Raw genomic sequence first — 26,744 nt, forward strand, 5'->3', positions numbered from 1 at the left:
AAACATTCTTTCCAGCATAAAATTCACTCAGGATTATTTCCTGAGAAGGTATTATGAAATAGTGATGTGCCCTGAACTTATGAAGATGTTGATGAATAAGGGAGCTGGGAGCTATAACCCAAAACATAGGGCTACCACTCAAGTGCTCCCCAGCATCTCTGAGCAAAGTCCAACTTGGCTGCTGACCAACACTGGCGATAGCCACAGACCGCCTGGTTCTCTACCCACATATGAAGACTCCCACTTGTCTCCTCAGCAACTCCCGAGACCTGTCCCACACGCCCATGAACTGCAAAGACCCAGTGTGTTTCAAGATGGTCAGAGCCATCACTCCTGACCACCTTCAGTCTTTTGACTTTGCTTCTCATTTTCAGCCATGTCTTCCCCTTCTGGATTACCTTGGTTGGTAGGCATTTGTCTTCAATACTTCATAAAGACCATGGCTTACGGGAGAGTTTACAACTTTTGCCATAGTGTAATCTAGTGACCTGTTAGGTGAGTAAAAGAATTCATTTGGCCTAGTGCTTTGCAGACAAGAATAGTTTATTCCAGGAAGAAAGGCTTGATTAATGTTTTAGTTATGGTTTCTATTGGCATGACCAAAAAGTAAGTTGGGGAGGAAAGGGTTTACACTTCCTTCCACATTGCTGTTCATCACCAAAGAAAGTCAGGACAGGAACTCAAGCAGGGCAGGAACCTGGGGGCAGGAGCCGATGCTGAGGCCATAGAGGGGTGCTGCTTACTGGCTGGCTTCACATGGCTGGTTCAGCCTGCGTTTTTACAAAACCCAGGACACCAGCCCTGGAATGGCACCACCCACTATGGGATGGGCTCTCCCCCACTGACCACTAATTGAGAAAATACCTTACAGCTGGATCTCATGGATGCACTTCCTCAATTGAGGGTCCTCCCTCTCTGATGACTCTCACTGTGTCAAGTTGATACACAAAATCAGCCAGTTTAGTCAATAGAGCCAAATGTTACAGTAAGTCAAAGAAGATGAACACCAGAATTGTTAAGTCCAAGATTAGTAGTGACAAGGAAGATGTCTTCCATCTCTTGACATTAATGTAAGATAAGAGAAACTGCCTAGGTTGGGATTGATGATGAAGCTAGGAAAGGTGTTATAATTATTTACAAAACCTGGTTGTGATGGAGTAAGACAGGCTGGTAGAAGAGGACAGGTAGTAGAAATACAGGTTGTGGCATAAAGGATTGGGGATAAGATTTAGGCTCGGTGGCTACTGCTGAAAGCACACAGATCCTGGCAAATGCATCATTTTCTTCATCACGTGACAAGGTAAACATATCACCTTCTTCACCATGTGACAAGAACACCTGAAAGAAACTGTCATGGAAGGAATGTTTTACTCCCAGCTCTAAAGTGTGTCGGTGAGCACAGGAAGAGGGGGTGGGGTGTGCTGGGGCCACAGGGGAAAAGCATGGGGCTCAGGGCCACAGGGGACATAGACCAGAGGCCCCTCACACTGTGGTGCAGCAGGAAACAGAAAACAGGCTGGGACCAGTGTGGATGACTACGAGACACCTATGCTTTCTACCAGCAGTACCTTTACAAAGTGCCTCAGCTGAGAACAGTCCACACTCCGCACATCAGCACGCACGAGAACTGGGGAAGGGCACTCAGAAGAGTCTACAACCACCGAACTCTCACCCGAAGCATAGACTGTTCTCCTCACATCACCACTTCCCCCTCGGAAGGGGTCAGGGAGTCAAGCAACCAGAGCACCAGCTGTCACCTTCTGACCCACTGGCCACGAACACAATTCCAGCCAGCGTTCGGGAGTTCTTCGACACCACTGCCAACCCGAAACCTCCCTTCCCTTCTCTCTTCAGCCTGCTATATAGCCAGACAAATGTAATCACTGCCCGGGGGCTCTGTTGAGGTCAGCAGGACTAAATGCACCTCTCCTCAAGGCTTATCAAATACCCAATGCTTGATTTAGTAAACCAGGCCTTTAAAGAAGCACTTCAGGAGCCATGAACACAGTTGAAACCCCCTACCCCATTTGTGCAATCCACAACAATACTCCATAGAATGTTTCTAAATTAACCTTTTCAGTTTAACAACGGATGAAAATTAATTTCCAATGCAATGAATAAATTCTTAAATTCAAGGATTTTAGATTCATGTACAATTTCTTGTAAGGTAAAACCGCATTGCAATACCTTCTAAGCAGTGTATCTTTCTCCCGGGCTGACACTTCTACCTGGCTTTAAAAAAAAAAATCAAAGAGGAAGAAACACTAAGACGTGGTTTCCCTTTTATTTGTTTTAGGTTTGCTAATAAAATCAAGATATCCTCCTCAGGAATTCTCCACGAAAGACTCAAAACAAACCTGAAACCTGCAACCCATTAAACGTCCTGTAAAAAGCTACAGCATGGACCCGTCCAAGTCACTCCGTGGACAGACTGTGTAACTAGGGCAACCAAACTAAAACAGCGCACTAATGTCCTCCCTGAGAAGCGCAGGCTCCTGGTTCCACTGTCTGGGTTTAGGTTACCCGCTACTGGATGGGTCGTTTGTTTCTGGGAACCAAGCCTGGAGCCTGGGGCCTGTTAAGCGCATGCTCTTTGTCGAGCTGTGTACCCTTATCCCCTTGGCAAGTTTTCGTACACAAAAATGAGCTTGGTATCCTCTTAAGCACACACGTGCTGCCAGAAATAACAGCCCTGTCTGTCAGCATTAGACTTACACGTAGAGGAGCCTGTCTGATACACTTCACTGCTGACCACAACGGCTATCACAGGTGTCTTTACAAATTTTCTTACTAGCCTGATAGATAGAAAAGATAATTGGCTTCCTTTGTGAATTTCAACTTGGTTTCTCTCAAAATATAAATTCTTAAGTTTTGCCAAAGAGAACAGAATGCACAGAATCTTCAAGGCAAAAAAAAAAAAAAAAAAAAAAAAAAGTAGCCTTCAGAAGCCATCTATTTAGGCTACGGGGTCTCACTAACAGCGTATCTTATATGAAAGTTTCCAAGTGTACAACTCAGGTACCAAGGGCCCAGCCAGGAAAGAACACGGAATGCTGACAACGCCCTGCCTCTGTAACAGTCTTCCTCCCAGCAGAGCACTGAACTGCACTGACCCCTAAGCCAGGTTTCATCAAACGGCCCCATACCTGCATGGGCGCTGTCTGATGAACACACAAACACTTCTGCCATATCCCAGCTACAGAAACAGTCTGCGGCCGCACGTTCCGGCTCCTGTAACCATTCTCGACTGTACTGCAATTCAAAGTCCTAATCAGACATGACTGGTTTTCAGATGCCCCTTTCCTCTCAAACCTCGCACCACACTCCAGCATGTGTTACCCCTTAAATGAGTCGGAGGAGCCAGAGATGGCTTCGTGTCTACTGAAGAGCCCGTGCTGCCTTTCCCGGGGACGCCATTCTCAGCACCCACACAGCTGCTTACACTTCCGGGCATCAGATAACCTCTTCTGACTCGCGCCAGGCACCAGGCACAGATGCTGTGCAAAGAAATACATGCAGGCAATACACATAAAATAAAAATTTTAGAGGTAAGATTAGGATTTATCTTGTCTTTCGTCTTACACATATCTTAAGAAGGTCCCAGAGGAAGCATGGAAGTCAGGTGCATCATTTCCTTTGGACTAACAATCCGGTCACCAAGTCACCGAGGTGGTGCAAACCTGGGCTCAGTACCTGGTTGCAGAGCAGATCTACATGTTGAGGGGCAGCCTGGGTTATACAGTGAGTTTCAGGCCAGAATGGGATACAAAATGAGACCCTATCTCCCAAACACACAAATGAATAAACAAACAAACAAAGGAAGAATTTACACATCCATGTATCTAGAAGCCCGTGACTACAGTGCATGATTCTACTTGTTTATAATTAGAGACATTAAACAGAAACTTTTCTTGATATCTCAATGCTGCCCCAATAATTGCGTTTCCAAATACTAGGCTAATCATGCTTCCTACTCATCGTCTGCCCTTAGAACCATACCTCCATCTAAGATCAGAGAAATTGTTAACATTTACTGAGAACGGTGGCTTGTCATTTGTTCCATTATAAAAAAAGAAATAATATCCTAATATATGAGTCTCTTTTGGACATACAAAATAGAAGTCATCCAAGAAGCCATTTAGTAAAACCCTGAGGGCGGTGGGCATATCTGAAGCCAGCCTCCTCGGAGGGTCATCATTCTCTGGTTGTGCTCTTGGCCTCTGAGATCATCTCTCGTAGTGACGCTCTGGTTTGTGCTTCGGGGAGTTTATGATGGGTTGTTTTTGTTGAGGACCTCACCCTCCATAATATCCTACCTGTGCTTGTCTGGGGAAAGTCTCACTTGGTGAACTGCTAGGCCCTAGGACAAAAACCTGTTTCTTTTTTTTCTTTTTCCAGTAACATACTATTAGCACTTTTATGACGCTGTCATTTTCATAGCTTTAAAAAAAAAATGTAATCTGAAGGTGCAACCTGAGGCTCTAAAGTAGTAAATGGATGAACAAAATATGCTCAGTGCCCATCTCCAATCCTCTGCAACAGAAATGGAATGTCAGTAATCAAGGTTCAGGAAAACTCCAGATACAGTAATATAAGTGCTATTAACCAATGTAAATATCGTGAGCATTGAAATACAGTAATCAAAGGGCAAAACATAAGCTGTCTTTATTTCACGAAAATGATCCAAAATTTACCCAAATAAGGAAATTAACAGACAAAAAAATGCAAAGTAACGTTAACTATAAAAGCCTGAGAAGCCGTCCATGCAATTCTCTTGTGAGTGGTCACTGATAATTTGCTCCTGACTGCCAGCAATGTCAAGGCTCCATGTTCATCTCACTTTGTCCTCTTACTGCATGGCCAACACTAAACACAAGAGAACCCTGTCCCCTGCCTCTTCAACTTTGTATTCTCAGCCTTTCTGAGCCAGCAAGTTAGAGTTCCACAGGATGTTTTCAAATATTATTTTCTTTTCAACAGCACATATAAAGACTAGTAATTATCAGTGGGTTATTTTATGACCTAAAAGTTAATGATGAACTAAAGGTTAACAATTTCTTCCATCAAAAATAATTATTTAATTGGAATAGAGAGAGGGCAGGAACAAGTTAATAAGAAAGAAGGCTATTTCTTTACAGGATCCTAGGATTTTGTAGGCCAATTCAAAATGTAATGTTTTATGAACACAGGTACTCTGCATGGATGAACAATTCTTCTCCCAGAAGACATGGGATATTAAGTGAAAATCTCAGTACCAGATGTAGGATGCCTTCCTGTGAGTCACTGGTCAGGCCTCAGAGGTCCCCCAAACAACACAGGTCATTGTCCTTCCTTCTGCAATGTAATTACATCACCATTACCATAACTACATAGCAAGGCCTTATTTCTGAAGACACAACACATTCGATTGCACAACAGAAATAAAGCCAGAACTGACAGGAAAACTTCTCTGCTGGTTACTTCCCATAGAGCCAGAGGTGCTATGCAGGACACTGAAGGAGACAAGGTGGTCTTACACATCACTGGACCCTGCATGCTACAATACTGACTAGCAAGGCACAATGAACCCACTGGTGTAACCGTGGAATGGCTATCATTTTCTGACTGGGTTTGAGGCCTACTCCACAAGAAGGAACACATAGCTGGTACTTTAAACTTAGCCAGAATGCTAGTGCTAAGGAGGGAACCTAGCGTTGTCTTGTCAAGTAGATTTGGTATAAACATTGCCTCTAAATGTTTATGTTTATACCCACGGATGAACGTTGCTCTCAGTCCAGGGAAGCTTCTTTTCGCAGGGGACAGAAGTTAGTGTGGAGACGCAGAGCTATAAGTGGTCAAAGTGCTAAGAAACTGACTACTGGATGTTCAGCCCTAAATGGGGTTATCTGTATCAATACCCTATCCCCCAAGACTCAAGGAACATCACGAAAGTGGGAGCAGAAAGATTTTTAACAACCATAGGAAGGCTTGAAGAGATGCGCGAAACGCCGACTTCTGGACATGGCTTGGCTGCTCCACTCATGAGCTCACTGCAGCCGTGGGTAGCCACACATGACCTGAACTCACTGCAGCCGTGGGTATCCACGCATGACCTGGACAAACAACAAATCAGTCAACATTCCAGCAGGTGCATCGACTGGACTCAGTGGGTGAAAGCAGAAAGGGCCATGAAGGTATTCGATATTGATGAAGGCTGTCAGGGAGGTGGAAAGGGTGACCTAGAGGTAGATATAATTAAGATCTATTATATACAGAAATGTACGACATTGTCAAACTAATGTAGAAAAGACTTTCCTAAACTAAATGAGTAAAATGTTTAGGAAAGAAAACTTACCTAATTGGAATATACAGTCTGTGCTCCTAATTCTACCTCAAACTATTACCTCATTTATCCAAACAAGGTTTGATAAGGATTATCAGTAAAGTCCATGTTCAACAAAGCAGACAGCTGCTGGTCATGTTTTCACTACAGCGAAATGGTCACGTCTCTCTTACTAAAGTCTTCAATCCAACAGAAAAGTTCACAAACTGACGATGGAAAGTAAAAGCCCTAACACGTACTAATGAAGACAAGTGTCCCACAAAACACCGGATCCCAGAGAGCAGTTCTGACTAGCCTGCCCCTTAGGATATCCCCTTTTCTGCATGGAGGATCATAAGTCAGTGCCCTGGGTTTTTTTTTGGGGGGGGGTGTTGCTGGGAAGGACGTGGTCTTGTTAATTCCCAATGTCAGAAGTTGGCAAGTCACAGCAATGATTCTATAACTGTCTCACCTGTACTCACCAACTTCCAAGAACTCCTGCTTCCCAGGGCTAGCACAGAAGATACCTCAATGCACTTAACCAGCCCACTTTGGATCATCTACTCCATTTTAATGACAATTTTAAATTACAGCCAGTCAAAAAGGAAGAAGTTATGACCCTCTCCTTTTCATTCCATATCAAATTTTTATGTTTATTTGTGCATATATGAGAGAGAGAGAGAGAGAGAGAGAGAGAGAGAGAGAGAGAGAGAGAGAGAGAGAGGAGAGACATGTCACAGAGCATAAACTAGAGAATATCTTATAGGACTCAGTTCGTTCCTCCTACCAGGTACGTTCAGGAAAAGGGACTCAATTTGTTAGCTGGGCTACAAGCACACTGGCCTGTTCCAGACATCTTGGCAGTTCCACTTTGAGCTTTAAAATCCATTGTAGATAATGTCACAGGCATATACATCTAAATCTAGCTATTTTTCTACAATTAAGACACGTGGTCCGCGATAGAACAGCAAAGTGAATTGATTTCCTATACCACTCAAAGCAGATCTTTCAAAAACTCAGTTATTAGCAGAGGTATCTTTTTGTACATTTTAAAATATAAAATTCGATATAAGCCACATGCGGTGGCTCACACCTGTGCTCTCAGAGCTTGGGAGGCAAAGGAAGGGGAACGTCCATGAACTCAAGGCCAGGCTAAGACACAGTGAGACAATGTAGCCTGAACTACAGAATGAGACTCTGTCTAGAAACAAAGTGTGATTTATATGTTAACTATTTCTTAGCCATTGAGTTCTAAGTGAAACGTAGAAGTCCCTCGTTTAGTCTTCTACAGCAGTCAAGTATCCTTTCTGCACTGTTTGAAGCGAGGAGTTATGCACTGATCATGTAAGGAACATTTGCTGCCCAAGATAAAGATTATTTGAATTTCATGCAATGTTTCCTCAAACCGTGCATAAAACTCCACACCTCCGCCACCGTTTGCACTTACAAAGCTGTAAGGCCATGCCAGCTGGCCTTCAGTAGCCTGTTCACCTGCACACAGCCCTCAGCACTTCATCCAGCGGATTTCAGTGACTCCCCATCTGCCTGGCTGCTGTAAGCCTCTGGGCAGTTCAGTATGCCCACTACTGTCCCAAGAGATGAGGGCAGGGGAGGAGGGGAGGCTGTCCTCACTGCAGCTGAAGGTCTGCACTGAGAAGCAGGAAGTCCCTACTTTTGCATTTTCTTCAGCCTCACTCTGGGTAATGCTAAGTTTTGTCCAGAGCATCTGTCAGACTGTGACACGAGTCCTAGCCTCAGAAACTAAGTAAATTTACTCTCTCTTCTGCACCAAAGCATTCCAATCTCTGAAGATGACTAATCTCTGTTGGTTTTCTGGTCTACTGTAACATCCCCAAGACGGCCTCTACTTGATAATGATGGTTCCCCAGCACACCACAGCTGTGCCATGCATGCTCTCTGCCAGGTGAACTATTGAAATTCCTAATCCATCACTGGTGAATGAATGTACTGTTCCTGCCTGTTACCAAAGTTTTTCACGTGTAATCATGTAATACTTTACTTGAACTGTAGCAGTGGTTCTCAAATAATTTGATATTGGGAAATCCATTTAAAATCCACTGAGGATGACAATAATTTTTTGGTTCAATGTTTTATTTATGGGTACTTGCTATATTAAAAACTAAATTCCAAATGCAACTATTCACTTAATTTAAATATAATTATGATCATGTTTCTATGAAGACATACTTCCCAAAACAAAGGAAAGAATTGGTAAGAAGATGACGTTGTTTTACATTTTAAAAATATTTTTAAGTGCTTGAGGTAATAGGGACAACTGGACTCTTCAATCTACTTTAATTTATACATTAAATTTGTTCTGCCACAAGTTCACACACAATACCCATTGCACACTGACCACTCTCAGCCCCCACACCCTCCCGTTGCCCCCACTACTCCTACCCCGCTGCCCTCACTCCATGACAAACCTTTCACATTCATCTTGACTCATTTTGTTTTGAGCCACTGATTTTTGGTTAAACAGGGTCATGTATGTGACCATGGGTTTGGATCCCCTATCTGCTTTCGCATAACATATATATGTTGACTATCACAGATGAGGCAACCTCAGGAAAGCCTGAGTGGGCCTGAGAATACACATCACAGGTGACATGTTCACACTATTGTAAGAAGCCATCTTAACTATAAAGATCTCCACATGGTTTCTGGAACCTCGGAGTTCCTTGAATATATTCAAAGGCTACCCCTGTGTTGGTCAATGTATCTAACTTTCTAATTAGTTTCCTAGCATTTAAACACTCTCTTCATTGTCTTGAGTTTTTAGACAACTAAAACTACCACTTTCTGAAAGCCTCCCCTTTTCATGTAAGTCCAGGTCTTACACATAGATTGCATCCACGGAGGACGGTTTTAAGTGCCAAAATCTGCGGACACTAGTATAAGATGGTGTCGTATGTGCACATAATCTACTTATATCCTCCCAAACACTTGAAACCATTTCTGTATCTCTTATAATATTGAATTCAACACAGTGCTGTATAAATTGTTAATATAGTGTGGCACTTAAAGGCTGGCAACAAGAAAAGCCTGTATATGTTGAATACAAATGCAGTTTTCTTTTTCAAATATTTGTGTTTCTCTGTTGTGGGATTCGCAGATGTAGTGGGTAGGTTTCATTTTTTGTTGGCTTATGTCACTCCTTAATAGTGATACTGTTGATAGCCCTTTAATTCCTCTTTAAGGCTGGTCCGTGTACCTCTACTCAAATGCTATGACTGTTGGCCGATAACTCATAGAGGACCCCTTCTCTGGAGGATTACTTGGGAAACTGCAGTTACCCACCTGAGATGTGGCTACTGAAACTGATTACTAGACTACCAAAGGCCAGCCCAGGGACACTCAGTGGGACTAATTCTCTGCTATATTTGAAATGAAGAGCTGAGGTCAGATTAAGTTTGTCTCCAGTTTCTCTTCCCCAGCTGTTATTCCTTGCTCTGCCCTGCTTCTCTGGCTTCTTTTCTCTTAAAAGCATATCTGCCGCAAATCATTTGAAGAGAAACGCTAGGCTATGTTCTCCTTCTGGCAAACCTGACAAGACAACTTCCATCCCATCTAAATTGTTGCAGTACTGACCGACTCCTCACATGAGCCAACCATGTGTGCAGTACCTCAGCTCTACTAAGCATGCTAGAGGACAGGCCTGGTTGTTCTCACTGTGTGGTTCTGATGCAGCAGCATCGGTCCCGTCTGGAAGCTTAGGAGAACTGCAAATTCTTAGGTCCCCATCAGACCTGCTAAAAGCTGTAGGTGTGGACACGGCAATTAGTTTGAACAAACTGTTATATAATAATTTGTTTTTAACAAGCCTCCAGGTGATTTCTGGTGTCCACTAAAATAGTTCCTGTTGCTTATGAAGTAGTTAAAGCATGAGTTTTGAAGTCAAACTTAATCATGGCCTTGCCTTTGTCCCTGGGTAAGGGTCTTAGCCGCCATGTCCCCATCTCCTTATGCGTACAAGGATGGTAATGAAGGTTGTCTGTATCAGGAGATAATGTGTTCAGATCACGCAGCACAGTGCCAGCGGCTTGGACTCCTGTCTTCCTTATTAACATCAACTTACCTGACTTCACATTTAAATCCATCACCATCTCCTACCACAGGTCTGCCGCGGTCATACAGAACTAATACAGGGCATTGGCACCTAATAGAAAAGCTGATAAATGATCGCTGCAGGTATCTCTTCCTGAGGATTAAACTCCTGGTACACAGACATTAATACCAAACAAACGGGTGTTAAGCAGAATTTGTTAGAGTCACTGATAGAAATATTGACTGGGGATAAACAAATGAAAGTACTAACATCACGGAAACTCCTCTTTCTGGCTTGAAACCCACCCATTCACATACGTGCATTCCTGTGACGTTCACATACGTGCATTCCTGTGACATTCATGTTTGTGCACTCCTTTGACATTCATGTATGTGCATTCCTGTGATATTCATGTTTGTGCATTCCTGTGACATTCATGTTTGTGCATTGCTGTGACATTCACATATGTGCATTCCTTTGACATTCATGTATGTGCATTCCTGTGACATTGACATATGTGCACTCCCTTAGCACAGTTGTTCAAGCTAAACAGGCACAATCAGCTACTATCAGCAGAAAGTATGATTATTTTAGCCATCTGAATGTCACAATTTTAGGGTTAAAACTGGGTATTTTGCTTAAGTCAATGTTTCCTAGGGCCACAGACCACGTCCTGAGCTCCCTCTGCAGACTGTAGGCATCTTTTGATGACTGATGGTTGACAGTGTTGTTTTACACACTTGTTTAAAGTTCATTAATCATCCGAATTTTCATGACTGACAGGTCCCATCCTGAAAGGATAGTTATAGCTAAATCTGTAATTTTCACAAACTAAGATTATATATCCCTCGAGTTCTTCTATCAGGAGCATAATCAATCCTCATCATAAAATCTGCTTAAATAATGGAATTTAAAATTTGTTAAATATGAATAGTCCACTGCATAAGAGAAACAATATATTCCCCATCTTATTATCATTTACCCTAAGTATATATTTAAATTGTCATAATATTTTCTACTCTATCACAAATGTAAGCAAGCTATTAAGATAAAATATTAATTCAGAGATATCTAAAAATGAAAAACTAGCAAATTGTAGATCATCATACCCATAATCATACTACTGAATAAATAGAAATTTATGTTGATGAAGAAAGAAAGAAACCCTAATGAAGAAAAAAGTTATACAAACGGAGACGTGTAACTCAGTCTAGTATTTACCACAGTACATGCACAGTTCCCTAAACACTTTATTACTACTTTTTGGCTAGAGTCATATTCAGTGGTCTCCCTACAAATCTGTGAGCGACTGCTGGCTAACCATGCCTGAGGAGGGTTATCCCAACCTTTGAAAGCATGAGAAGCACAGAAACGAGATGTCATGCCTTCTCCTTCTTAACTTCCCCACTTGCTCAGTGTTCTTCATTGTTGTGACCAGGAAATATTTTGTTAGTATTAATAGTAATACTTTTGCATATTTTATCCAGCAAAAGAACAAATACTTGACGTGAGAAAACTGAGGTTTACACAAGGTCATATCATACTGCTAGGACATGACTAAAAAATTACAAAATACAATTTCCAAGTGATCCACACTAGGCGATCTAATTTACTTTGATTTCCAAAACAACTCGATCATTAGGGATCCTGGCCTACACCTACCAGAGGCCAGGCCAGAGTCCTGAACCCCAGGAAAACCCCACCCCCCTCCAGTTCCCCAACACCTGCAAACAAACACAAACCACTCCTCCTCTCATCACCATAACCCTGCCCACCCCTCTGCCCAACGTCTTCTGCTCCACCAGAGGCCAGGCCAACGCCCTGAACCAGGAAAGCCACGACCCCACACCTGTGCTTCTCAGATTATTATTATTATTATTATTATTATTATTATTATTATTATTCTATTACAAAATAGAAACGGATGCAACACTACCATTCTTGGAGGCCACAGTCACCCTGACACTCAAACCATATAAAGGCTCAACAAGGAAAGAAAGAGAATTACCAGCCAATTGCCTTCATGGACATTGATGCAAAAATACTATATAAAATACTTGCAAACCAAATCCAAGAACACATCAAGAAGTCCATCTATCATGATCAAGTAGGCTTCATCCCAGGGATGCAGAGATAGTTCAAATTAGGAATATCTGTCAATGCAATCCACCATATTAAAAAAATGAAAAGAAGAAAACCACATGATCTTCTCATTGGATGCTGAAAACACCTTTGACAAAGTCCAATACCCCTTCATAATAAAAGTCTGAGAGAGAGCAGGGATTACAAGAGACATACCTAAACATAACAAAGGCAACATCAAATTAAATGGAGAAAAACTGAAAGCAATTCCACTAATCTTGGGAATGAGACAAGGCTATTCACTCTCTCCATGTCTATTCAATAAAATACTTAAAGTTCAAGCTAGAGCAATAAGACATCTAAAGGAGATCAAGGGGATTTAAATAGGAAATGTAGAAGTCAAAGTATTGGTATCCAAAGATGATATGATTGTTGGCGTACCCTGTGTCTCTGTCATCCTTCATCTACCTAAGGTATTCCCTGATTGGCTTTCATAAAAATCTGATTACCAATTAGCTGGGCAGAAAGTGGAAGGGGGAACTTTCTGGGAAGGAGAAGGAACTCTGGGAAGAAGAAGGTGGAAAGGTTTGTGCCAGGAGACATGGGAGAAGACAGATGTGAAGACCTAAAAGGGATAGCTAACCACATGGCTGGATGTGGCTAGGTGGTCAGGTTAACTTAGAGGAGCTAGTTGAGCATCTAAGGCCAGCTAAGGCCTATGTCCTTGAAATATTAAACAAAAAAAAAAGAAAAGAAAAGAAAAGAAAAAAAAAGAAATATTAAATGATCTCTGTGGGGTTATTTGGGGAAAAGCTGGCCTGAATAATTGCCACCATACTAATTTCTACCATTAATTAATATATACAGAATAATATTAATAATCTTTTATTTTGGGGTTGGGGATTTAGCTCAGTGGTAGAGCGCTTGCCTAGGAAGCGCAAGGCCCTGGGTTCGGTCCTCAGCTCCGAAAAAAAAAAAAAAGAATAATCTTTTATTTTACAAATGGTGCCCCATATGGTAGTATACATAAGCAACCCAAAAATTTCTACCAGGAACACTTACAGTTGATAAACACTTCACTGATGTGTCTGGATACAAGTTTTACCCAAAAATACTTTTCAGTTTTCCTCTTACATACAGATGACAAAGGAGCTGAGGAACACCCTTCACAACAGCCACAAATGATATAAAATATCCCTCAGGGTAACTCGAACTGAGTAAGTGAAAACCTGCATGATAAAAACGTCTAGTCCCTGAAGAAAGAAACCGAAGGAGATAGCAGAGGATGGACGGTTCTCCCATGCTCATGGATAGCTAGGAACAACGTAATAAAAATGGCCATCTTACCAAAAGCAATCTACAGAATCTACAGAATCAATGCAATTCCCATCAGGATTCCAACACAATACTTTATACACCTGGAAAGAGCAATTCTCAACTTCGTATGGAAACACAAACATTTCCAGGACAGCTAAAATAATCCTTATAACAAAAGAACTTCTGGAAGTGTCACCATCCCTGATTTCAAGCTGTACTACAGAGCAATAGTAATTAAAAAAAAAAAAAAACAAGTGGTATTGGCATAAAAACAGACAAGTTGATCAGAGGAATGGAATCAAAGACCCAAATGTAAACTCACACACCTATGGACACATCATTTTTGATAAAGAAGTCAGAAATACAAAATGGACAAAAATAAAAGCATCTTCAGCAAATGGTGCTGGTCTAACAGAATGCTGGCCTGTGGAAAAATGCAAATATATCCCAGTACAAAGATCAACTCCAAGTGGATCAAAGACCTCAACATAAAAGCAGATACACTGAATCTGACAGAAGAGAAAGTAGAGAACAGCCTTGAACTCATTGGTACAGGAGACAACTTCCTGAACAGAGCATCAATGACTCATGCTCTAAGATCAATAATTGGTAACCAGGACCTCATGAAACTGAAGAGCTTCTGTAAGATAAAGGACACCATCAATAGAACAAAATAACAGCCAGAGAATGGGGAAAGATCTTCACCAGCTCCACATCTGGCAGAGGCTAATATCCAAAATTAAAAAGAACTCAAGAAGCTAGATATCAACAAAATAAATAATCCAATTAAAAATGGGGTACAAATCCAAACAAAGAATTCTCAAAGAGAAATCTCAAGTGGCTGAGAAACATTTAAAGAAACATCCAACATCCTTAGTCATCCAAGAAATGCAAATCAAAATGGCCCTGAAATCCCATCTCACACCTATCAGAATGGCCAAGATCAAAAACACAAGTGACAGCTCCTGCTGGTAAGGATGTGAAAACATAGGAACACTCCTCCATTGCTGATGGGAGTGAGAACATATACAGCCACCTTGGAAATCAATATGGTGGCTTCTCAGAAAACTGAAAATCAATCTACCTCAAGACCCACCTATACCACTCCTGGGCATATACCCAAAGCAAATCTACCGTAATACAAGGACACTTGCTCAACCATGTTCACAGCAGCTTTATCCGTAACAACCTAGATGTCCATTAACCAAAGAGTAGATGATAAAAGTGTGGTGCATATACACATGGACTATTTATTACTCAGCCATTAAAAACAATGACTTCATAAAATTTGCAGGCAAATGGATGGAACTTGAGAAGGTCATCCTGAGTGAGTTAACCCAGACGCAGGAAGACAAACATGGTATATACTCACTTACGATTGGACGGTAACCGTAAAGGATAATCATGCTACACTCCACGGACCCAGAGAGGCTAAGGAGAATGATTCAAGAGGGAATCTCACTGTGAAGGAGAAACAGAATAGACATTGTGGGTGGACTGAGTAAAAGAGGGGATGGACAAGGGTCTAATGGCACATGGGATGAGAACAGGGGGTCCAGGTGTGGGGAGGATTGAAGGAGAAAGTACTAGATAGTGTGTGGAGCATCTCTGGGACTAGCTAGAAACCCAGTACAATGGAACCTCCCAGGAATCTATGAATGTGACCCTAGCTAAGGCTCCTAGCAATGGGGGACATGGAGCCTGAACTAGTCCATCTCCTGTAACCAAGCAAGGCTTCCAGTGGAGAGATTGGGACACCAACACGGCCACAAATCCTTCTACCTACAATTGGTCCTACCTCCAAGATGTGCTGGGGTAAAGGTGGCACAGAGATTGTGGTAATGGCCAACCAATGGCTGGTCCAGCTTGTGACCTTGCCATGAGAGGGACCCCATCCCTGACACTGGCTGGAGGTCCAGAAACCAAAGGCTGGACAGCACAGAGACCTGGGATAGAACAGAACACCACTGGCAGAAAAAAGTCAATAAAATGATTCTGATTAATATCCTGCTGTACTCATAGACTGTTGCCTAGCCTAACTGGCATCAAGAAAGAGGCCTCACCCAGCAACTACGGGAGGCAAATGCAGTGACCCACAGTGAGACACTAGGCAGAGCTTGGAGAATCCTGAAGAAAGACAGGGAGGAAGAACTGTAGGAGCCAGAGGGGTTAAGAGCCCCATGAGAAAACTCACAAAAATCAACAAACCTAGGCTCATAAAGGCTCACAGAGACTCAACTGCCAACCAGGAATCCTGCATGGGACTGACCCAAGCCCCGTGCATATATAACAGTTGTATAGTGTAGCAGAATTTTAGCAGAACCATTTTATCTGGCATGAATCTGGGGGGGGATAGCACCTCAGCTTTGAAGTAGCCTTTTGTCAGCGATTGTTGTCTGAGGTTTTTATGGGATTATTCTTTTGAAGGATTCTCAGAGCCTTTGTATAATTTAGGCCTGGCAAACCAGGAAGTCTCCTCTGGCTGAGAAACACTTAGGTGATGGGTCTTTAAAGATAACCCTTAGGTCAGATAAGAAGTTTTGGTATTCAGAAATTGACTTGCTAAAGGTGCCTTTTGTACAACAATAAAAAGAGTTTCTGGGAAGCAGTCAGGGTTTAGTCCTTCAGAGGCTGATTCCCCACCCCCACCCCCATGCTCAGAAGCCTAAATTCATCTGCAATGGCTCATTGAACAATCACTGTCCTGTGTCCTCTAGAACACTGACAGTGTGACTTGGTCTTCTTGTGGGACTCCTAACAGTGGGAGCAGAATCTGTCTTTGAGTGTGTTGCCTGCCTTTGGGAGCCTTTCCTCCTACTAGGTGGCCTCATACAGCCTAAATATGAAGGGAGGTAACAACTTGATAGGCCATGTTTGGTTGATATCCATAAGAGGCCAGCCCTTTTCTAAGGAATAGGTTGAGGGATGGGAATTGGGGGATGGGAGGAGGAGAGGAAGGGAAAACTGCAGTCAGGATGTAGTATATGAGAGAATACTAAATAAAAAATTTTTTTAAATATTTCTGTGATGATATTGGACATACTGGATTAGATATATGCTATGGCTGTTTGATATCCATGGAAGCATGCCTTTTTCTGAAGAGAAATGGAGTAGTGGACAGTGGGTAGGGAGAGGTGGGGAGAAAGTCTGGAAGGAGAGGAGGGTGGGTAAAGTGTGGTCAGGATGTAAAAATTACATACATACATACATACACACACACACACACATACATGTGTTTAAAAATAGATTTCAAGGATGGACTCAGGGGTTGGAGATGGGAACAGGAAATACCAGGTGGGGGGAAGAGGGAAAGAATACAGGAAGTGGTGACTGGAATTGGGGGCAGGGGGAAATAGGCGTATCAGGACTGCAGGGGCCAGAGGAGTCAAGGACACCACAGGAACACAGCCCACAGAATCAACTGACAGGGTCTTGAGTGGGCTCTCAGAGACCAGGGAGCCGGTATGGACCTGACCGAGGTCCTCTTCTTGTATCCTATGGTTGTGTAGCTCGGTGTTCTTGTGGGAGCAGTGTTGTCTCCGACTCTTTTGCCTGACTTTGGGCCCCTTTTCTTCCTACTGGATTGCCTCATCCAGCTTTGATGTAGGAATTTGTTCCTGGTCTTGTAGCTTTTATGCTGCATTTAGTTGATGTCCCAGAAAAGCCTGTTCTTTTCTGAAGGGAAGTAAAGGGAGAGAGGAATGAATCTAGGGGAAAGAGGAGGTGAAGGGGAGGCTGGGGGAGGGGAGGAAGGGAGGAGAAGCTGAAGTTGGAATGCAATATATGAGAGAAAAATAAATAAAAAGAAAAACTAAAATAAAATAAAACACCTTCCTCGGCTGGCAAGTGATAGGCTTAGCAGCAGCACATTCCCCTCCAAACCAAACTACAGAAAACCTCACTGCAAGTGTTTCTTTTCAGACATTTGTAACTTTTCTATGTACACTGATTATCAGGGGGTAAAAAATACTATTCTACTTAAAGTAATACCCTTTTAGAATTCAATCAATTCAAAGTAACTAATCTGATTGGCCAGGTTTTATCAACATACACAAGTAAGGTGATCTAGTTAGATTATAGATATTTATCATGTAACCCTTTATGGGCAGGTCTACATTCTGGGGAAGCAGTCCGACCTCAAAACAGTAAACACCAGTTTACGGGATATGAAAGAGAAACAAAGGAACCACGCTGTTATAGAAAACCCCTGAAGAGAAAGGGCAGAACAGAAAACGTTTAAAATAATCTGCAGTTAAGAGAATCTTACTTGATTAGAAGGAAAATAATATCTATGCTACATAAATACTTGCATATATATATATATACATATATACATATGTATATATATATATATATCCTTTTTATTTCTGTGTTTTTTTCTTGTTCATTGCTTGCTTTCTTGTCTAAAACAAGGTTCCGTCTTTCTGGTTGCTACGTAGCTGAAGAGAGCCTCGAACTTCTGATTCTTCTGCATCTGTCTCTGGGATTAGAGGCACACACTGCCACACCAAGCTGAGAATCTCTCCATTACTCTTTCAGCTAAAGACCAGCAAGAAATCCAGAGGCACCGTCACTCACAGTCAACTTTAAAAGCATTCTTTCTTATTTGGGAGCTAGAAAATGGGATACCCTCAAGAAAGCAAACTTACATAGATAGATGGTGCCTCCAAACGGAACTGCTGTATCAAACAAACAGATAAAAACCCACAGGATTTCAAAGCGATGAGAAGGAAGAAATAAGGGTTTTACTCTTTGAAGAGATTAAAAATGATAATATTTAAAACCATGGTCAACAGCTAATTCAAAGGGCAGTAAATGTTCTTGGATTACGTTGTTTTGTCTATAACGACTGTCCCTTTTCTATTTAACATTTAATTCTTGTACTATCGGTCATCTAAGAGGTCTTTCTAGTCTTTGCATCCATGGTGCACGGACCTTAATTAACCAACCCGTTACAGGTGCACATTACAGTCGCTTCTATTTGTTCCCTACCATAAATGGCAGTATGATACGTGCACTTCCTGATAAAATTCTGCTTGTTTCTGGTTATTGTGTGAGCACCACTCGGGAGTTTACTGTGATGTAAAAGCATTACATGGAAACCAGCCTGTTGGCTAAGCTGAAGGCTGGAGGTGGAACCAAAATGAGGCAGGCGCAGCAAAGAGCCAATGGCAGGACACTGCGAGGGCGGGGCTTCGCGAGGGTCACTTCTTCCGCATCCCTAAATGGTGAAGTGCACTGGGCAATGTTACAGATGGGAAAGGATGAGGTTAAACTTCTCTAATCGGTATAGATTACGCACACCATGAGCACAGGTTTAGCCTGTCAACCTGTCACATCAGACAGCGTCGGCCTCTCCTACTGCCACAGCACTCTTGGTGCTTTTAAAATCTCTGCCAACTCGTTGGACAAAAACCAGTGACTTGTCTTTTTAATCATCATTTCTGTTACCTTTCTAAGCTAACACGTAACGACTTGATAAAGCTTCCTAACATGCTTGGCTTCAGGTTTGGTGTTGGCTACTGGGCCAGGCAGCAGTAATCAAGAATCAAACAACCTCTATGGAGCACTTAGCACTCCCAAGCACCGAATCCCGATGCAAAGACTTTGATCGGACGCTGTTGGAACTCCTGCCCCTACACACATGAAGAAGAAGCATCTCCACGAGGCAAATGGCTCCGTGGGTAAAGTGCTTTGCAAGCGCACATGACGAGTTCAGAGCTGAGTTCAGACCACCAGCACCCTGTGAAAGCTGAGGGTGGTAGTGTGTCCTAGCCCTTGGGATGTGAAAGAAGAACCGTCGTCAACCAACAGTGAGCCCCAGGTTCAGTGAGGGAGACCCTCTCTGAGCTGAAGAGGAAAACACCTACACGGACCTGGCATCCATATACATTCAGGCCCATATGCACACCCACATACATTATAGGCACATGCACATACAGAAAGGCACACGCACAAAAACTTGTACATACAGACAGTAACATGTGCACCCAGAGAGACAGAAACATGCGCACATAGAGACAGAGAGGAACATGCACACAGACAGAAGGGGTGCGTACACCTACACGCAGAGAACCCCCACACACAAGGACACATGTACAAAGAACAGCTGTCTTTTTACTAAGATGCTCAGGATTGAAACAGCTATGATTTCTTCCTTTGTACTGAAGCAGTTAGTTCCCATCAACCATCGTTTATCTGTTAACATTCCAGTGGTTCCTGACGTAAGACTATATAATCCCGCTGTAGTCATCAAAAAGAAGTGAACACGGATCCTGCGTTTACTGAAACGTAAGGATGGTCGTGATATTCTTCCTGGGTACCAAACACATGCAGAGGAGAAACCTAAGGAAAATAGGCAGTACTTTCCAAAATGCTAACAGTGTATATTAAAGGTATACGGAGAATTAGTTCAGTTTTACAGATTTCCCCAGTGTTTCAGAATGGATATCTACAACTTTTCTTAAGAATAAGAAACATGTTAAGGGCATTTGTATTTTGATTAATTGAGAGACTGAAAATGTTCCAGAAAACCACTATGAACTCAGTGCTTTAATAACGTTTAATTTTGTAAATGTCTCAAGTCAATCAGATTTTCCTAAAGAATGAGACCCAGAGTCTACACATTTCCAAATGACTAGAAAAGCTGTCAAAGGCAGAGCAGGCAGAGTCAGATCTGTATCAGTGGAGATGTCACTGGATAAAAACCAAAACGACAGGAAGTCCTGTGGGTCTTCAGAGCCGAGGAAAGGTATGAAGGATGTCTAGACTCTCACCATACACCACAATTGCTGCTTTCACTGCCACGAAGAAAACAACCGCTCAGAAATGAAATTCACATGCCTACCACCAAAAGTCCCGGCATCCAGGGCTACTTTAAATCTTTAACATATAAACATACATGACACGGACCGAAAGCTCTTAATTAATATGCTTCGCTCTCCATTGAACTACTCACCTCTGTGGGGAGACACGTGTGCACACTGGCGGGTGTTTCCCGATGTGGTGTTGGAGTCTCTTTCTTTATTTGAAACTGTGTTTTGCACATGTAGCCATCAGAACATTCCTGTGATCCACCAACAAAGAAGACATGAAAAATACCAATTAATGCAAGAACTCATCGATCTAAGAACTATCGTGTCACTTGTGTTCTAAGTCATGCCAAGAGAACGCAGCCACTTTAAATGAGATAATATGGACGACCAGACTAACGCAATGTACCCTGTGTACCACTTGATAAATATCATTCTTATTTCCCTAGCAGTTTTGCCTATTAATGTTCCTCTTCTAAATTAATCTCTTCTACTCTTTTTGCTCTACTAGCCCAGCATGGCGAAGTCAGAGAGCCAAACTTCAGGATGGTAAACACTAGACAAGCACTTAATCCCACCAGGAGCAGTACCATGCTGTGAACAACGGTGACCATGGGAGATTTGAGGGTTCGCAGCAAGGCTGGAGCGAACCTCAATGTCTCTTTGATGAAACAGATATCACAGAGCGATAATTGTATGTAGTACCTGCCCGAACTGTCTGAGGAGCCACATTTCCCACTTCCTTATGGTGCCTCCTAACATCCTGTGTACCATGACCTGAGGAAGTCTTGTCTTACACCGCACCATCCGTCTGATGTAGGCTGGGATCAAACCCCGGTCCTCATGATTGAGCAGCATGTGCTCTTAACCCCTGAGCCAATCCTCCAGCCCCACTAATTGCTTTCTTTCCTGCTTTCTTATACTTGCTCTTAAATACAGCCCAGTGTAGTGTTTATCCAACTATCATAAGCTCCATTCTAAGGCAAAAGCTGCTTGAATTCCATGTACTCACACAGAAGAACACAGTAACTCTCCATGCATAGCTATGTCTGCACACAAAGCAACATCAGTCCTCCAGCGCACTGTCAACCAGCATTCACATCTTAACAGGAGCTAAATAATATAATAATTAAGGAAGGAGAGGCTGCTCATTTTTATAAGCAGAGGGACATCCGAAGACAGAAACAGACATACGAAGTTCTGAAAATGCCTCACGGAAATGGAGAGTAGTGTAGCTATAAGCCAAGAATGTCAAGCACTGCTGTTAGCCACCACAGCACGGAGGTGACAGGTTCAGTCTGTGAGCCGTAGAGGGAGCATGACCCAACACCTTGATTTCAGGTGTCTAACCCCCAAAAAGAGAGAATTCATCGTTCTCTTCCCGTTTCAGCTATTCATCTACTGTGGAGAATTTTACCGTGTCACCTCCTGGGTAGGGAGAATTACAATCAACATAATCTTAAAGAGAATTAAGAAGCTGAGATATAGCTCAGTGGAAAACTATTTGCCTAGCACACCAGCCCTAGGTGTGATCCCTAGCACCCCAAAGTAAGTTTAAAGTTGTTTTTTTTTAAATTATAGAACAATATACGTGGTTGCGACTTAGACATAGTGTACAGTGCAACACAGCGCACAGTGTGTTGGGCTGCCAGCCATCCCTCAGCCTTTACTTGGAGGCTCGCTACTTATGACTCAACTCTGAATGGCTGGATCCAGCTTGCTCTGGTTAGTTAATACTACCGTCATAGGTTATTTTGTATACCGAATATCACTTCTGACTGGAGAGTAAACTATCAAATATCTCACATTATTACTTGTAGTTATTTTATGGACGTTAAGCAGTAGAGTGATGTCAGAATTACTGTTTTACATTTCATTTATATGTCACCCAGCCTATATTGTCAAAATCACCCTATTGGACGACATAAATTTGGGCAAGATACTAAAGTGGCACACCTCCTACATAGCATATATGAAGCCTAGCTTGATGACCAGTGACAAAAATAATTAATATTTACTGAAACAGCACAGAAATGCAATGACTATGCCATCATTATGCTCGGGTTTACCCACCCCCCACTCTGCTTCTGGAACACTAGCCAAACTTGTTCTAACTCCATGGGGAGAGGGACTCTTCTTTTGTACAAAATCCAAACAGTGGCTATCCAGCAGCTGTGGTGTAATCGAGCAGCCCCTGAGAATGATGCTAACAAGGACCGAAGAGTGTCTGGTACAGACAGGTCAATGCAAAGCCCTAGAAGATCACCCTAGCTCTACCGTCCAGTAGCCTAGACCAGGACACGACGCTCAACTCAAGTCTCCCCTTCACAGTGGCGTTTTCTGTTCCAGTCAATACTCTCTCCTCGCTCCCCACTTCTTATGGTTACCATGGTTTGTGATTTAATTTGGCCCACTACGTCAACTAGTATTAAACATCCCTTAGTTTTATTTCTCCCAGTAAATTATAATAAAATCAGAACCACTTTCTAGAAGAAGGCAGTGTTTCAGCTGAGGAATCCAGACTACCATTCCACATAAAATCCCCATCCAGGTAGCCTGGGAAAAGGATGAAGGATGAAGCATTTTCCAAGAAACTTGTTTTTCAGCTAAGTAAGAGCAGACATAGGCTAGTGTTTACGCTCGAGTCTGATGAGCCTGAGCCACCCAGTTCTGGGGACCAGCAGCATCACCATACCCAAACACTGGGCATACAGTTTGAAGGTCGACCTGGGGCCCTGAACCAGTGTTCTCAGGTGAGTGCCGGACATATCTGGAGGCACTGGGGCAATGCGCGGTAGAAGCCTTACTCAATGGGATTGCACTGGCATTCGTTCTGAACCCTAGCTGAGCGTGAGAATGTATCCCAGTGCTCTAAATGCTGCGCCTTAATCATCTTAGACTGAGTAAGCCAGGGCTAGTACCCCAACAGCTTCTAGTGCAGTGCCAGCATTAGGAACATATAGCACCCGAGGAACTCAGAGCATTGAGGAAGGAATTAATAGGAAGGAAGGGGGCAAGACTTTGATAAGGACCATGGCTCACTGGGACCTTTCCAAATGCTGACATCAACTCCACTACAACTCACTGTGTCAGTCACCAAGTTAAGACAGTAAGACAGGCCCTGCAACTTACCCAGCCCTGACCTAGTCCTCTAGTCACCATTACTAGGTGCCTCCATTATCAAGACCACTCGCTAACCATCTGCCATAAGGCAGTTGCTGTACTTGACTGTCACTGCGGAAGAGAAACGAACAGGGAAAGCCCAGGTGCAATAATTCAAATACCACAAATAAAAAATCCAAAATACTTTTGTAGACAACTTTTCCCTTGCCTAAACAGAATGCGCATTGCTAATTAACAATAAAGCTCACAAATGGGAAAAGATTAAAGCAGAGGTAAATCTGTCTTCTAAAGCACGATGAAAGGCTGGTGATGTACTTGGCTGGCGGAACACTAGTCCAGCACGTGCAAAACACTCGGTCCCTCCCCGGCGATGCGGTTATAATCCCTCACGACTGACCACAAGTCCAAGGTCATTCTCAGCTCAGCCGCTAGGTATGAGATCAGTCTGAGCTACAAAATACCCTGTCTCAAAACCAAAAGGTCAAAACCAGAGGACGGAAACATTCTGTGACAGAGGTCTGGAGAGACGGATCAGTGGTTCAGAGAGAGCGCTCACTGTTCTGTCAGGGGACTGAGTGTGGATCCCAGCACCCATGAACTATTGTACATGTACAACTGAGCAGTTTAATTTGGATCAGGCAGCTCACCAATACACCAAGGATCCAATACCCCTTTCTGACCTCCATGTCGCCACCCACACAATGTGAATATACACATACACCACATATATACATACAAAATAAATAATGAAATTTATCTTAAAAAAAGAAAAAAGGTGCTGCACAGAATAAAAAAAAATCAAAGAATAGAAAAATGCAAAAAATTGAGCCTTGTCATAAAAAGGCGCTAATTCACTCAATATATAAACATCGTTAAATTCCTCCAAATGCAAATCCTTAAAATAAATCAAGGGACAAACATAAAGATGCAAATAAGAAAAATTAGCTCTTGTCATAGAAAACCACTGATTTCCTCAATATATAAACAGCTTTAAACTCCTCAAAATGCAAATAGTTATAACAAGTCAATAAAAAAGACTAACAGCCCAAGGAAATGAGCAGAGGATAGGTGGGAATGTAGACAGACAAACAGACAGACAGACAGATGGATAAATCACCGAAAGAGAAATAGACGTCGATAAAAAGATGTTCAGCATTAACTATAAGGAAAATGCAAGTTAAAAATGATGTGACAACCTTTTGACCTATAGATCAAAAAACCATGATGTGTAACATACATGCAAATTTATGGGTGAAACAGGCAGGATTTCCCAACGCACTGCCGGGAGGAAAAAAAAAATTAAATCAGTGTTATATCCCTGAAAAGCAAGTTGGCAAAAGCCACCGAAACTTAAAATATACTGCTGGGTATGGTGGTGCACATCTATAAATGCCACACGAGAAGCAGAGGCAGGTAGATCTCTGGAAGTTTGAGACCAGCCTGGTTTACAGAGAGAGTTCCAGGTGAGCAAGGGCTGTAAAGTAAAACTCTGTCTCACTTTAAAAAAGAAGGGAAAGGGAGAAAATGTATAAACACTGGAGTCTGAAATGCTACATTCGGGAACTTATAGCTTATAGATGCAGTCACATCTGTAGAAAGTCAAATTCCTGTGTCAGTACTAATTATAAAGTTCTGTTTTCATGGCATAAGAGCTAAAAAAAAATACGTGAATATTTGTCAATGAGAGGTGGTAATATAAATTATTACATTTTAAAACAATGAAATTCTTCACAGCTAAAAAAACTTGATGATTGAACATTATCCAAGGTAGTCTTAAATTTTCTTCAAGCATTTATCAGATTTAAATATATACGTTATATGTACTTACAATATTCACGTAGAAAGATACCTAAAACCTTTGTCCCACTGGTAATCTCTGAAATGATGAGAGCACAGAGAATAGTTTTTATCTTTGTAATGTATGAGTCTTTGTGCCTTTTCGTAAGTGATGCTTACTTCAGACAAATAGCTGGCTGCCTTTTGCACATCTGCTTCCAGATTGTGTTCCTACTGTACAGCCAAATGTCAAAACTTTAGGAGAGAAAACATCCTGTGGGTTCTGCAGCGTCCCAGAGAGACCGGCAAGTTTTATGGTGTATTGCTGACTGCATTTTGGATGAAGATCTAAGAATTTCACTTCCAACAGAACATGTTTGGATTTGCTTTCTTACAAGCTGCCATAGGGCTGTGCCACCCACCCAGAGAGCTAGGATATGCCTGCTTGAGACCAGCCACACAAATAATTATGAGGCTTCTCTTGCTGAATTTAATAAGCCTTTTACAAATCATCTTTTTTTAAAAATGCCTTTTTTTTTAAAGTTATCGAACAAGCCTCAGCAGAGCTTCGGAATAAGGCACTGAGATGTAACACAACTGTCCGGAAAGAGTGGCTGGAGATAGAGAAGAAGACAACTGAGCAAGACCTCAAGGTTAGTAGGAGGGGGGCCAAGCCAGAACTAGGACAAGTAAGTCCTTGCAGGTGAGACCAAAACCATCGATAGCTTCCCCAGTCTGATCAACTGAAGAAGAAAAAAAGAGAAGAGAATTCCCCCTGAAAAGCAAGGGTAAGCCGAGACAAGCCTGCTTCAGGATGTCGGGGCTACACAGAAAGACACTACCTCAGAAAAATATACAAACAAAACAAAATGGCAAGACTAGACAGCTCAGACACTACGATGTATCAATACCTGTTCACTACTGAAAGGTCAAGTTTAGATGCCCAGAGAGAGACTGTTATGAACATGGTGGTCCTTCCAGGGGAATATGTTCATATGATTTATCCTACAGGCATCCCAACACTCACCGGTTTCTACCCACGGCTATTCCTCGTTGCTACACCTTTTAAATACATGTATGAGTTTTCAAATGCGTGTCCGAGTCTCGCCCGACTCTGATACCTCTGGAAATATTAAATACAGAGCTGAGTTATTACAGCGTGACCAGATACAGGGAAAGGAATTCACGGGTAAGTATTAGCCTCTGGCTCATTTTGATAAAAACTAACAAAAGCAAAAATTCAAAAGTGGGAAAAATAGGGATA

The 26,744-nt window shown here is 42.3% G+C and overlaps 1 protein-coding gene across 12 annotated transcripts in view; it reads right to left on the reverse strand.

Moving 5' to 3' along the window:
* The window catches only part of Atg10 (autophagy related 10), a 289,765-nt gene that overhangs the window by 194,367 nt on the left and 68,654 nt on the right, over window positions 1-26,744 (reverse strand). For 10 of the 12 annotated variants that reach the window (XM_063282568.1, XM_063282569.1, XM_039103148.2 and 7 more), the window contains one exon: window positions 20,728-20,835. The exons of the other annotated variants lie outside the window; for them this stretch is intronic. In XM_063282568.1, coding sequence (XP_063138638.1) covers window positions 20,728-20,835 — 108 coding nt within the window. The remainder of the gene's footprint in view (window positions 1-20,727; window positions 20,836-26,744) is intronic. 12 annotated transcript variants of the gene reach the window in all.

This window comes from Rattus norvegicus, chromosome 2 (genome assembly GCF_036323735.1).
Source record: "Rattus norvegicus strain BN/NHsdMcwi chromosome 2, GRCr8, whole genome shotgun sequence".
In the NCBI taxonomy this organism is placed as follows: domain Eukaryota; kingdom Metazoa; phylum Chordata; class Mammalia; order Rodentia; family Muridae; genus Rattus; species Rattus norvegicus.